Source organism: Pseudoliparis swirei, chromosome 22 (assembly GCF_029220125.1).
Source record: "Pseudoliparis swirei isolate HS2019 ecotype Mariana Trench chromosome 22, NWPU_hadal_v1, whole genome shotgun sequence".
NCBI classification, from domain to species: domain Eukaryota; kingdom Metazoa; phylum Chordata; class Actinopteri; order Perciformes; family Liparidae; genus Pseudoliparis; species Pseudoliparis swirei.
In genome coordinates, this window is record NC_079409.1 from 1,537,471 (window position 1) to 1,552,470 (window position 15,000).

General features: G+C 40.5%; 2 protein-coding genes across 2 annotated transcripts in view; one reads left to right on the forward strand and one right to left on the reverse strand.

The window, feature by feature from the left end:
* dek (DEK proto-oncogene) overlaps nucleotides 1–9,349 on the forward strand; it is a 13,149-nt gene extending 3,800 nt beyond the window's left edge. The window contains 9 exon segments of the mRNA XM_056405931.1: nucleotides 1,479–1,588; nucleotides 1,688–1,782; nucleotides 1,857–1,986; nucleotides 3,586–3,885; nucleotides 4,321–4,473; nucleotides 5,606–5,690; nucleotides 5,776–5,921; nucleotides 5,989–6,057; nucleotides 9,001–9,349. Of these exon segments, the coding sequence (XP_056261906.1) occupies nucleotides 1,479–1,588; nucleotides 1,688–1,782; nucleotides 1,857–1,986; nucleotides 3,586–3,885; nucleotides 4,321–4,473; nucleotides 5,606–5,690; nucleotides 5,776–5,921; nucleotides 5,989–6,057; nucleotides 9,001–9,012 (1,100 nt within the window). The 3' untranslated portion in view covers nucleotides 9,013–9,349.
* Nucleotides 9,350–9,484: 135 nt separating this feature from the next.
* Nucleotides 9,485–15,000, reverse strand: part of npr1b (natriuretic peptide receptor 1b) — a 49,127-nt gene continuing 43,611 nt past the window's right edge. The window contains 2 exon segments of the mRNA XM_056406013.1: nucleotides 9,485–9,993; nucleotides 10,467–10,565. Coding sequence (XP_056261988.1) covers nucleotides 9,848–9,993; nucleotides 10,467–10,565 — 245 coding nt within the window. The 3' untranslated portion in view covers nucleotides 9,485–9,847.

Below are 15,000 nucleotides of genomic sequence, written 5' to 3' on the forward strand. Positions count from 1 at the left end.
CATATCTGGCTGTATGAATACTCATATTACTGCCATTTGTTAAGTGTTGAAAAAGTTGGTAAAAAGTGAACCATACAGATGTTTTATTTATTACTATTATAGATAAATATACCAGTCTCGTAATTATGGTACCATATTGTTTGTATGGTGTATTGAATTCTGGTATCGGGTATCATGATATTTATGGCAGGTATGTAATATGTATAGAAGTTATAATATGAGTATCGTGACAAACAGGTAGAGACAGAACAGATTCAGGGACAAGTCCATGAGGACTGTTCAGGCAAAAAAAGGAAGTTGGTTCATGAATGACTTTAACCATATTATATATAATGACAATGTATATTTGTTATTACTATCATTATAGGGCTGAGTCAGAGCGGAGAACCTTTTGGTCTTAAACTGTTTATTATCATTATTTAGATTTGTGGTCAGAACAATAAAATGACTGTAGTTGTGGTTCTAAAAGCTTTGAGGCTTCAAACAACGTGGATGTGGTGTGGTGACAACAACAACAAAAAGTCACCTGCACCCCCCCCCCACCCGTTGTCACTTTTTTCACCCCTCATGAGTTTGCAGGTATGACTCTCAGTTCGTACTTTCTTCCGAAACCTCATGATATAGAGAAGACAAATCCCGAGAATGAGTCCGACTCAGATTTTGAGGAAACGGTCGTGGCGAAAAAAGGCAGGAAGTTCAGCTTTGGCGATGAGTGGCTGCGAGTTCACCTGGCTGAGGTGTTTCAGGGAGAGCAACTCAATGAACTGGACATCCTGCTGTCGATTCCCACAACATGCTGGGAACATGTGCTGATAAGACTGGCACGACACAGTTAAAACACGCTGATCTAACACAACGCCAGTCTGAGACATAAGATGTGCCGCGACCTGTGCAATGAAAGCTCCACTCCCAGTCCATTGAGAAGACAAGAGGCTAACCAGTGCGCCGAGGAGGCCGAATGCAGGGCTCTCAAGTGTCACGCATTGAGCGTGACACTCACGCATTTCGGTCTTACGTCACGCACTCCCGCCACACATCGTATTTCTCACGCTGAAAAAAACTCGGCTATTTAATGTTTTAATGAGCCGCGCTGCCCTCACCGTGGAGGAATCAAGCGCTCCCCTGGAGATCTGCTGCGAGGAGCCACTTATCAGCCAATCTGCTGATGGAAATGTCACTCTTGCCTGTCTTCAAAACTTGAGAGCCCTGCGAATTGCTATTGAAGTTTAACACGGCGTATTTCATTGCCAAAGAAGAACACTTTGCAAGTCGATTTATAGTGTGCGCCCCTAAATTTTCTGCTTGCGCCCCTAAAATTTTAAGTTAGGGGCCACTGTGCTCCTAGTAAAAAAAGTTAGTCTGGAGCCCTGGTCTCTATGTGTATCTCTGTGTGTGTCTGTATGTGTGTGTGTGTGTGTCTCTATGTGTCTCTCTGTGTGGGTGTGATCTAAATTGTGTGTGTGTTGCCATGGTTACAGGGAGCGGAGACAAGCTGGGGGACATTCCTCGTACCGGACACCAGATCACCAGGATGAAGGCAGCCGACCTGAAACCGCTTCACTTCATCCTGTTCGACCGGCCGGGGAAGGTGAGGGGGAGCCTGAACGCACCATGAGAACGTTATCATCTACCTTCAGTACTTGTGTTCACTGAGCAGAGCCTGAACGCACCATTTCCTCGTCCCCAGATGGCGTCCCTGAAGAAGAACCTGCGTCTCTTTAACGGCTTCCCCTTCGACGCCGCCAGCGGGCAGTTCTCCAAGAAGCGAGAGAAGCTCCTGAAGTACGCGTTTCCTCTGCGGCTGCAAAGATATGGAGGCGGACAGGATGACGTGCTGAACCTGTTTGTGTGTGCAGGAACTCCAACTTCACCAACAGAAAGCTGAAGGTGGTGTGCAGCGTTCTGGACCTGGAGAAGAAGGGGACGCACCCGGACCTGGTGGACCGCATCCTCCTCTTCCTCATCGCGCCCAAGAACAGCGGCAAGGTGAGAGCCCCCTGTTGCAGGGTTTTTCCTGGGTCAAAATGGGTCTTCGGTGCTCCCAAAAAAAAAAATTGGCGCGCTGCTCGCGCAGTCTGTATTGCCATTTCACCGGAATTAGCAGACATCTATGTATTCTTTTTTCCCCCCATAAATTATGGAAGCAATGCTTGAGGAAATCATTTTGATAAAATAGATAGGCTAATAGATTGACAATTAGAGATGCACCGATCAGGTTTTTTGGTGCCGATCACTGAAATCAGTATCTGCCGATCCGATAATACCGATCACGGTGTTGATTGAAGCATTCTATTTATTGTGTAGCATTATTGCCTAGGACTATGAGGAAATACATATATAAAGCACCTCAAACATTAAAGAAATTACAGATTTCTTTAAACTTTTAGGACTTTTACTTTGAAAAATTTCCAAATTGATACATTAAAATTGTTTGATTGCTATTGTAGGGGATTTCAGATATGTATGGAACACATCTGCATCATTCATTTCCTGGAACTCTTGGGGAAATCTATACACAGGACTTTTTTTAACATACAAAAGTCTGACTTATTTTTATAAACTCTTCCTTGGTACAGTAAAAATGTTTTAATGTGAGCATAATTTAAGCTAAATCTCAGAAACGATCGATAAAGATGCAAAATCAGTTCATTGTTTACTTTTATATGTTCGTGTATGATTTGTCGACATCTTATTTTGATAAACGGATGTTGTTTCACGTGGTTCTTTCTGCTAACTTTGCAAAACTGGATGTTGTCACATAAATCCTTCCGCTAACTTGATCAAACCCTCTCACTCCCGATGGAATGTGTTTAGCGTGAGCATCAGTCTGTAGGGGCTCAGAGCCTCAGACATGTGAGAGTCGGCTGAGTCGACCCAGAGATTCAACTCGGGGGACGGGGACGCCGCTCGCTGGTGAGGATCCCCTCATGGACCTCTGACCTGTCGGCCCTCGCCGGGCGCATCGTCTCCGTTGCGCAGCGATTGAAACGTCTGATAGTTCTCGCAGATGTTACGTCATCTGATCGGCCAAGTTTGATACGCCGTTTTGAGAGCGCCGATCAAAACCGATAATGGGAATATTGGCCGATATGGATCGGCGCCGATCAGATCGGTGCATCCCTATATAGTCCAGGTGTATTGGTGCACGTCGGGCTGTTGAGTGACCAGCAGCTGGCCGCTCTGTCCATTCACCTCACAGCTGTGTATTGACCAGACAAGAAGACACGCTTATTAACTCGATTACTATTGATCCAAACAGAACGAGGGTTCGGCTGTAGCCGACTTGAAACATACTATTGAGAACATATTCGCTGACGTTCCATCGCAGACTTTTTTTGCCTTAGGCGCTCGGGAAAACGGCGTAGGCGCGCGCCCAAATGTTCTCTATGCAGGAAAAACCCTGTGTTGTTGTTGTTGTTGTTGTTGTTTCATTCGACACTTTGAAGACTTTAAAATACATTTTGACTGTATTTACAAAAGCAGCAAAGAGTTTCCTCCTCTTGTTCCTCCACTCTCCTCTTCTTCCTCTCTCCTCATCGTCTCTCCTTTTCCTCCTTCTCTCTCCTCCTCTTCCTCCTCCGGCAGCGTCTCCCCGTAAAGAAGAAGAGGAAGTCGAAGAAGAAGCTGTCCGGTGAAGACTCAAAGTCCAGCTCCAAGAAGAAGAGCAGACCCTCCTCTTCCTCCTCCAGCCCCAAGAAGTCCAAACCGGGGAGCAAGTCCAAGGCCATCGTCATGGAGACCAGCAGCGATGAGGAGGAGGAGAAGGAGAAGGCCGAGGCCGAGGAGGGATCGGATACAGAGGACAAGCAGTCGGAAAAAGAGGAAGACCAGTCCGACAAATCAGAAGAGTCTTCAGAGGAAGAGGAGGAAGAGGAGCAGGAGGAGGTGAGTTTTACTCAGTAGATTTGTCTTTTTTTTTTCTTTAAAAAGTAAAAAATATTTTTTTACGGAAATCAGAAGGCGTTCGATTTTCTGACTGTCTTTGAACGCATCACCATTTAATAAAGGCTTCAGAAGAAATCAAAGTTTTAAAATGGTGACGTTTCATCAACATAGCTTTATTCCACTTCCTATTTATTGATCCCTGAACTCTGATTGATTATCTTGTTCTTATTGATTATCTTCTCATTGATTATCTTGTGAGGAAAACAAGAGAATTTATTAGGAAAATAATCCACTTTTCTTTAATATTCTTGTATGTAAACAAAGCAAAGTTATAAGATATCGGAACTCGTTGATTATCCTTCATTGATTATCTCACATGTGATCAGAGAGGATCTTTGAGACAAGGACGTCTCACTCTGTTTTTTTCTTTTCCAGCCTCCCAAATCCAAGTCTGTTCGGGGGAAGTCGGCGTCCAAGAAAACGGCGCCGGTGAAAAGACAGAGGACACCAACGAAGAAGAGCGGTCCTCCCAAGAAGAGGACAAAGAAAGAAGTTTAAGAAGAGTCGGAGTCTGACGCCAACGAGAAGGTGAGTCAGATCCTGTAGAACCTTCATCTGGTCCTGAACCAGAACCAACACTACCACTTTAGTCCACAGGGGGCGTCAGAACCAACACTACCACTTTAGTCCACAGGGGGCGCCAGAACCAACACTACCACTTTAGTCCACAGGGGGCAGAACCAACACTACCACTTTAGTCCACAGGGGGCGCCAGAACCAACACTACCACTTTAGTCCACAGGGGGCAGAACCAACACGACCACTTTAGTCCACAGGGGGCGTCAGAACCAACACTACCACTTTAGACCACAGGGGGCACCAGAACCAACACTACCACTTTAGTCCACAGGGGGCACCAGAACCAACACTACCACTTTAGTCCACAGGGGGCGCCAGAACCAACACTACCACTTTAGTCCACAGGGGGCGTCAGAACCAACACTACCACTTTAGTCCACAGGGGGCGCCAGAACCAACACTACCACTTTAGTCCACAGGGGGCAGAACCAACACTACCACTTTAGTCCACAGGGGGCGCCAGAACAACACTGTTGTTACCTTCGCATTGAAAATGCCGGAAGGTTATGTTTTGATCGCCGTGTATTTATTTATTTATTTATTTGTATGCGTGTTATTCGCAAAACTCAAAAAGTATTGAACCGAATCGCAGGAAATTTGGTGGGATGATTGTTTATTATCCGGGGACCAGTTGATGAGATTTTGGGATCGATCGGGTCAAAGGTCAAAGGTCATGAACAGGTCAAAATCTTTCGCAGAACTCAAAAAGCATTGAACCGAATCGCATGAAATTTGGTGGGATGATTGTTTATTATCCGGGGACCAGTTGATTAGATTTTGGGATCGATCGGGTCAAAGGTCAAGGTCAAAGGTCATGAACAGGTCAAAATGTTCTTGAATCGCATGAAATTTGGTGGGATGATTGGTTATTATCCGGGGACCATTTGATTAGATTTTGGGATCAATCGGGTCAAGGTCATGGAAAGGTCAAACTCTTTTTTTACCATAGCACGATACATTTTTGTCCAATTGGCAACTAATGCCAAAATGTTCATAATTCAATGCCCAATCTTGTGATATGCGAAGGTATGCGCTCTACCGAGTGCCCATTCTAGTTGTTGATGTTTTTGTTGGTTTCCAGCCCTCACAGAAGAAGTGGGTCAAACCGACCCCCAACACCAAGAAGGCCGACAGCAGCAGTAACAGCAAACGCAACACCAACACAGGTGAGACCTGGCCGGTTCTCCTCCTCATGAAATGACGCCGTAGCTTTAAGAGGCTCCGTGTTGATCATGTGACCCCCCCGCCCAGCGGAGGACGACAGCTCTGACGACGACGCGCCGCTCATCAAGATGGTGAAGAAGACTCCGAGTGAAGAGCAGCTGAGGGACACGGTGAAGAAGCTGCTGGAGGAGGCGGACCTGGAGGAGATGACCATGAAGCAGATCTGTCAGAGGGTGAGGACGCACACACACACACACACACACACACACACACCCCTAATGCCTGGTTGCTGGTGTTTAGGTGTTTGACACGTACCCGAACCACGACCTGAGCAGCAAGAAGGACTTCATCAAACAGACCGTCAAATCTGTGAGTACACGCACACACACACTCGTTTATGCTCCATTGTGGGGACTCTGACTAGGAGGTTACATGTGGGGCGACCACTTCCTAAGTGGAATAACTATATATATGTTTATGTTGGTGGGCACATTTTAAATAAAGATAATAATAATTTAGAAACTCCCACAAACCACCACCAGGTGACCACGCTCAACGTGCCCATATATGGGCGTGGTCTTCACACGGTCACGTCCTGCCAACCAATTATTGATAGTTCAAATATAGTTAAATCTTCACCCATTCGGATCTATTCAATCTTTTTATTTTTAAGAAGCAAAACTTTTAGTGACTTCAAATGTTTCTATATTTCATCTTTGATGGTGAACTGAATATTTAAATTATTATCAGGCATGAGAATCCCTCACCTTTCGGCGAAATTCGCCGTTTTGAAACCAAAATAGGTGACTTACGTGAATCGTGTAGATCCGAAGAGTTTTTGTTTTGGGGTGTGGGGGGGGGGGTCAACTGGCCGGCCGGCGTTTATGAGATTGGAGTGGGACACGGAGAAAGTGTGGAGTGGTGCTCTTCGCAATAAAACATCTTTGATTGGACGTGTCGCGTCTCGGCCAATCGGCGTCAAGATGTCTTCAGCGTTTGGGGGTTTAGGTTAGCTTGAATGTTAGTCCGCTACATTTGCTGCTGTCACGCTGCACGGTGAAGCGATGCTAACAAAGTACCCGTACGTTAAGAGCGATGTGATTTAGCATATTTTTAGTGTCGATACTTCATTAAGAGAGCGATCAGAGCGCACGCGCTGCTCCGTGTCGAGCTGTCTGCGCAGCGCTAACAGAGAGGGGCGATAAGTGGCGGAATTTTCGGCTTTAAAAATAAAAATAAAAAAAGATGCCAGAAGGTAAATGTTTAAGTTCAGTCTGTAAAGTTGTGTAACTCTACAGCTGCTCTTCCTGATGAACTCTGTATCCTCTGGTCAGAGACTAACGGCCTCATAGTGGATCATCAATGCTATGATGGCTCCATGTAGTTTCATTCATATCTTGCTGTATTAATACTAATATCACTGCTATTTAAGTGTTGGTAAAAAGTGAACCAGACAGATATTTCATTTATTACTATTATAGATAAATATACCAGTGTCTTATTTATGGTATGCTGTTTTTATGGTATTGTATCAGTATCATGATATTTATGGCAGGTATGGTATAGAGCAGTGGTCGCCAACCCGTCGATCTCGGAGACGTTCCCTGTCGATCTCCAAAATAAAATGAAAATAAAATCAGAAACACATTGTTCCTCGTTTTCGAACATTTTCTGAAGTGTCTTCTGAAATGTTTTCTTTCTGACTGGAAGATTGAGGTCAGAAAAGATCTCTGCCTGATTCATGAACGCCTGAAAACGGGTTCGCTTACACAGCCGTGTTGTCAGCTGTGCTCCTTCCTGAAAGAGGAACGTACCACGACAGGTGGGGCGCAGGGGGAAATGCAGAAATACCTTTATTGATAACTTCACATATTACACAAGCTCAAAGTACACCGACATAAAACTAAGTCATCAATAAATATATGTTGAAATGCCTGTACCTTCGTGTACATGTTTACGTGACGGCATTAACAGATTACGCCTGCTCATGCGCGACAGCCAAGATTCTTGGCGACTTGCCAGGTCTTACCTCCGTGAGTTCGGCTTTTCTGCTGTTGTCCTTCAAAACAAAAGCTCAACATTGAGCTTTTTTTTCTTGTCTGATAGATCAATCAGGTTTACTTGAAAGTGATTGCAATTGCATTTATTCTATTATTTGAAAAGGGACAGATGCAGGAGTCACAAATGGTGATTCTAATTTATTATTATGAAAATTATTTAAATCTGAGGATGTCTGTAGAGCTGATGTGAACGTAATCACCAACGGTCTGAGTTCAGAACCAGTCCCAGATGAGAAAACTTTCATGAATACCAATTTTGCCCCGAAAAACTCGTCAGTGAAGTTGAGAAAATCACCAAATCAAAGACCAGGAGCTGGATTACTGACACAGCTGACAGACGGCCTCAGACTGGCTGTCTGTGATTATGAACTAACTACAAGCTCACAGACAGAGTTCAGTCACAGCCGTCACACTGACTGGAGTCACATGACTTGATGGCATTGTGATGAGAGCTGAACTTCCATGAGTTGCACTGACTGATCATGTTGTCAGTGTTGTGCTGTAACTGGATTGGATTCAATTTATTGTCATTGCTAGAGTCCAGGTACAGAAGCAACGAAATGTAAATAAATACAACATTTATATTGGTAGTTCATCCAGCTGCTCATTGAAAATGTGTTTTGCTTTTTTGTTTCTTGTTCATATTGTGTGCGGTTAACAAATATCTTACTTGTTATATTACACTTAAATTCTGTGTTCCTGGCCTCATCAATTTGAACGCTGGACCAAAATGACAATTAGGCCAAATAAAAAGTCATAAGTCCAGTCTGGACCGTCGTTTCCTCTCAACGCCTCAATAGGGAGATCTTGCCGGTCATGAAGGCGGAGGTCAGGGATCTTGGGCTTAAAAAGGTTTGTGACCACTGCTCTAGAAGATCGTGACAACCAGGTAGAGGCAGAACAGACTCGAGGAACAGACTCGAGGAACAGACTCGAGGAACAGCAGAGCTCAAGACTTGAAGACTTGTTCACGCCAAAAAAAAGGAAGTTGGTTCATGAATGACCATATTATACACAATATTACGATTATTATAGGGCCCGATCACCAGGATGGAGGACCTACAGATTATCATACAACGTCCAACATCGATGTTCGTGGAAGTCACCAGCCCCCCCCCCCCCCCCGCCGCGCGCCTATCCTTCTCACCTTTTTCACTCCTGACCTGTTTTCATGCCTGTATTATTGTTGACAATTATATCCATCAGTAAATATATGTAAAATCTAACGTCTTCTGTTGTTTTCTCCTCACAGCTCATCTCATGAAGAAGAATCAACTCGTTTTCATGAGTTTCATAATGAATTAGTTGTTCATAGTTATCTAAATGATTGTTTTTGTTGTTATTAATGTGACTTGTGTTGTTTAAAGTTTCCTGTCACATTTACGAGGACAAAGACGAGTAAACTTGTATTTTTCTTCCTGAAGTTTAACATTTCCAGGTTAATATGTAAATGTTTCTAATCAGCTATTTTTGGATTAACTCATTTTGTTTTTATTTTGCTCTTTCAAAATAATTTACGAATTAAAACCTTTTTTAAATAAAATGGTGCTGAGTAATTTTCCTCCCGATGAATTAAAATTGTTTTTTTATATAAAATTGTCGCCATTAGTTTTCTTTAATTTAAACTTCATGTTTAAACTTTTATCCTCGTCTGGAAATCTCAACTCGAAAATGTGTTTCTTTCCCACATGACCCTGCTGACCTCTGCAACGCGACAGAAGACGAGACACGGAGGGTTCACGTTAAACGTCTTTATGAAAATATCTGCAGCTTCAGAGGAAACACGAACAAGCAAAAACCAAACGGTTGTATTGGAGCTGCGCCGCTATGCATTGTGGGTAAATGAGCCCGCAGAACAAAACCCAACTGTGCTAAAAAAATATTTACACGAGTTCACAAATAGATTTTTAGATGCTTTACAAACAGGAAGTCTTAGAAATCTGCTTTTATCTACCAAATGAAATATTGTACAGGATATTAAATCTTTTATAACACATTTAATACTTTAGAGTTTAATGAATATGATGAACAGATAGTTATAACTCCGCTTTTATTCTGGAGGGTCATTCACAGCTTGTATTATGGGAGGAGGCGTCTTCTCATTGGCTGCCGCTCTCCCCCAGCAGCCAATAGGTGGTCATCTTGCCTTTGCCCTTGAGCTCCACGTCTCCTCGGAGCTCCAGCTGGAAGCAGTTGAACTCCAGCAGGACGTCGCGGGTCGCCGCCGACACGTGGATCCTCAACGCTGCGTAAACAACACGATGAGATAATACACAACGATCAAATCAATAATACGTTAAAATCAATAATACACAACGATAAAATCAATAATACGTTAAAATCAATAATACGTTAAAATCAATAATACGTTAAAAAATAAAATAATACAATGGTAAAATCAATAATACGTTAAAATCAATAATACACAACGATGAAATCAATAGTACGTTAAAAAATAAAATACAACGATAAAATCAATAATACGTTAAAATCAATAATACACAACGATCAAATAAATAACACGTTAAAATCAATAATACACAACGTTAAAATAAATAACACCCATTAAAATCGATAAATGTTAGAATTAATAACAAAATCAATAAATTAAAAAAAACGTGAATTAAAATCAATATTAAAACGTTCTTATCAATAACAGTGAGCAGACGCGCATCGTTAGCGGTGCGTTCGCTGCCTGTGGGGCGTCCCAGCTCTGACCTTCTCCACTTGACTCCATGCGTGACGACGTGTTCACCGTGTCTCCAAACAGGCAATAACGAGGCATCTTGAGCCCGACGACGCCGGCACACACCGGACCTGAGGAACATATACAAATATAGATATATATATATATATATATATACATATAATACAAACATAAAGTACCTCACACTTAAACTTGGGAAGCAATATTAATTCTAATAATCTTCTGGAGGTTTTAATTGCTGGGGTCAAATTGACCCCGAGGGTAAAATATGTTAGTAAATGTAAAGGTAACAGGAGGTTAAACAGAACATTTTTCTCTTGTTTGTCAACCATTAACTCCACCATGATACAATCTAAAGGCCTCTAGTCTTCCTCTAGCAGCTGCTGAGGCAAACTGACTGTGTGGGTTTTCTTCATGAACTGGCCGTGATGAAAGGGGACACCGCTGCAAAGCTGAAACCTCACCGGCCTGGACAGGTGGACAGATTGACAAGTGGCTTTTGTTTTGCTCGGTCCCGATGCGCGCGCACGGAGCTCTATGTTTCTTCAAACTTTGCTTTCGTCAAAGAATGCTCCTTTTGCAGCAATGACAGCATTGCAGACCTTTGTCATTCTAGCTGTTAATTTGTTGAGGTAATCTGATGGGCACTTCTTGAGGACCATACGGTCAAGCTGCTCCCACAACAGCTCAATGGGTTGAGATCTGGTGACTGGCCACTCCATTACAGACAGCAAGCTGCCTGCTTCTTCCCTCAAGAGTTCTTCACAATGTGGAGGTGTGCTTTGGGTCATTGTCCTGTTGGAGGAGGACATTGGCTCCAATCAAGCGCTGCCCACAGGGTATGGCATGGCGTTGCCAAATGGAGTGATAGCCTTCCTTATTTAAAATCCCTTTGACCTGGTACAAATCTCCCACTTTCCCAGCACCAAAGCAGCCCCAGACCATCACATGGCCTCCACCATGCTTGACAGATGGTGTCAGGCACTCTTCCAGCATCTTTTCACCTGTTCTGCGTGTCACAAATGTTCTTCTGTGTGATCCAAACACCTCAAACTTGGATTCATCTGTCCAGAACACCTTTTTCCAATCTTCCTCTGTCCAATGCCTGTGTTCTTTTGCCCATACCAATCTTTTCTTTTGATTGGCCAGTCTCAGATATGGCTTTTTCTTTGCCACTCTGCCTAGAAGGCCAGCATCCCGGAGTCGCCTCTTCACTGTCGACGTTGACACTGGCGTTTTGGGTACCATTTAAAGAAGCTGCCAGTTGAGGACCTGTGAGGCGTCTATTTCTCAAACTAGAGACTCGAATGTACTTGTCTTCTTGCTGAGTTGTGCACGGGGGCCTCCCACTTCTCTTTCTGCTCTGGTTAGAGCCCGTTGGTGCTGTTCTCTGAAGGGAGTAGTACACACCGCTGGAGGACATTTTCAGTTTCTTTGCAATTTCTCGCATGGAATAGCCTTCATTTCTAAGAACAAGAATAGACTGGCGAGTTTCACATGAAAGTTCTTTTTTTCTGGCCATTTTGAGAGTTATCGAACCCACAAATGTGATGCTCCAGATAATCAACTAGCTCAAAGGAAGGCCAGTTTTATAGCTTCTCTCATCGGCAAAACAGTTTTCAGCTGTGCTAACATAATTGCACAAGGTTTTTCAAGGGTTTTCTAATCATCCATTAGTCTTCTAAGGCGATTAGCAAACACAATGTACCATTAGAACACTGGAGTGATAGTTGATGGAAATGGGCCTCTATACACCTATGGAGATATTTCATTAGAAACCAGACGTTTCCACCTAGAATAGTCATTTACCACATTAACAATGTATAGAGGGTATTTCTGATTGATTTAATGTTATCTTCATTGAAAAAAACAATGCTTTTCTTTGAAAAATAAGGACATTTCTAAGTGATCCCAAACTTTTGAACGGTAGTGTATATACACACACCGGACCTGAGGAACATATATATAATAAATATATACACACACCGGACCTGAGGAACATATACAAATATATATATATATACACTACCGTTCAAAAGTTTGGGGTCACTTAGAAATGTCTTTATTTTTCAAAGAAAAGCACTGTTTTTTCAATAAAGATAACATTAATCATAAATACCCTCTATACATTGTTAATGTGGTAAATGACTATTCTAGGTGGAAGTGTCTGGTTTCTAATGAAATATCTCCAGAGGTGTATAGAGGCCCTTTTACAGCAACTATCACTCCAGTGTTCTAATGGTACATTGTGTTATCGCCTTAGAAGACTAATGTCTGATTAGAAAACCCTTGTGCAATTATGTGAGCGCAGCTGAAAACAGTTATGCTGGTGATATAAGCTAAACAACTGGCCTTCCTTTGAGCTTGAAGTTTGAAGAACAAAATTAATACTTCAAATATTAATCATTATTTCTAACCTTGTCAATGTCTTGACTATATTTTCTTTGAAATATTCAATTCATTTGATAAATAAAAGTGTGAGTTTTCATGGAAGACACAAAATTATCTGGGTGACCCCAAACTTTTGAACGGTAGTGTATATATAATACATATATACACACACCGGACCTGAGGAACATATACAAATATATAATAAATATATACACACACACCGGACCTGAGGAACATATATATTTTCTATATATATATATATATAATAGATATATACACACACCGGACCTGAGGAACATACACAAATATATATATTTATATATATATATATATAATACATATATACACACACCGGACCTGAGGAACATATACAAATATATATATATAATAAATATATACACACACCGGACCTGAGGAACATATATATATAATAGATATATACACACACCGGACCTGAGGAACATATATATATATATATATATAATAAATATATACACACACCGGACCTAAGGAATATATACATATATATATATATATATATATAATAAATATATACACACACCGGACCTAAGGAATATATACATATATATATAATACATATATACACACACCGGACCTAAGGAATATATACATATATATATATAATACATATATACACACACCGGACCTGAGGAACATATACAAATATATATATATATAATACATATATACACACACCGGACCTGAGGAATATATACATATATAATACATATATACACACACCGGACCTGAGGAATATATACATATATATATAATAGATATATACACACACCGGACCTGAGGAACATATACAAATATATATATATATATATACACACACCGGACCTGAGGAACATATACAAATATATATATATATATATATAATACATATATACACACACCGGACCTGAGGAATATATACATATACAGGACTGTCTCAGAAAATTACATATATACATATATACATATATACATATATTACATATATACATGAGATAGGATTTTAGAGTTTTCTTAAGCTGTAAACCATAATCAGCAATATAAAAATAAATAAAAGGCTTGCAATATTTCAGTTGATTTGTAATGAATCCAGAATGCATGACATTTTTGTTTTTTTAATTGCATTACAGAAAATAAAGAACTTTATCAAAATATTCTAATTTTCTGAGACAGTCCTGTATACACACACCGAACCTGAGGAATATATACATATATTAATTATATATATATATATATATAATAAATATATCTACCCACAGGACCTGAGGAACATATACATATATCTATATATTATATATATAATAAATATATACCACACACCAGACCTGAGGAATATATATATATATATATATATATATAATACATATATACACACACCGGACCTGAGGAACATATACAAATATATATATATATATATATATATATATACAGGACTGTCTCAGAAAATTAGAATATTGTGATGAAGTTCTTTATTTTCTGTAATGCAATTAAAAAAACAAAAATGTCATGCATTCTGGATTCATTACAAATCAACTGAAATATTGCAAGCCTTTTATTCTTTTAATATTGCTGATTATGGCTTACAGCTTAAGAAAACTCAAATATCCTATCTCTAAATATTAGAATATCATGAAAAAGTATACTAGTAGGGTATTAAACAAATCATTTGAATTGTCTAATTAACTCGAAACACCTGCAAGGGTTTCCTGAGCCTTGACAAACACTCAGCTGTTATAAATCTTTTTTTTAACTTGGTCTGAGGAAATATTAAAATTTTATGAGATAGGATTTTAGAGTTTTCTTAAGCTGTAAGCCATAATCAGCAATATTAAAAGAATAAAAGGCTTGCAATATTTCAGTTGATTTGTAATGAATCCAGAATGCATGACATTTTTGTTTTTTTAATTGCATTACAGAAAATAAAGAACTTTATCACAATATTCTAATTTTCTGAGACAGTCCTGTATATATAATAAATATATACACACCGGACCTGAGGAATATATACATATATATATATAATAAATATATACACACACCGAACCTGGGGAATATATACATATATATATATAATAAATATATACACACACCGAACCTGAGGAATATATACATATATTAATTATATATATATATATA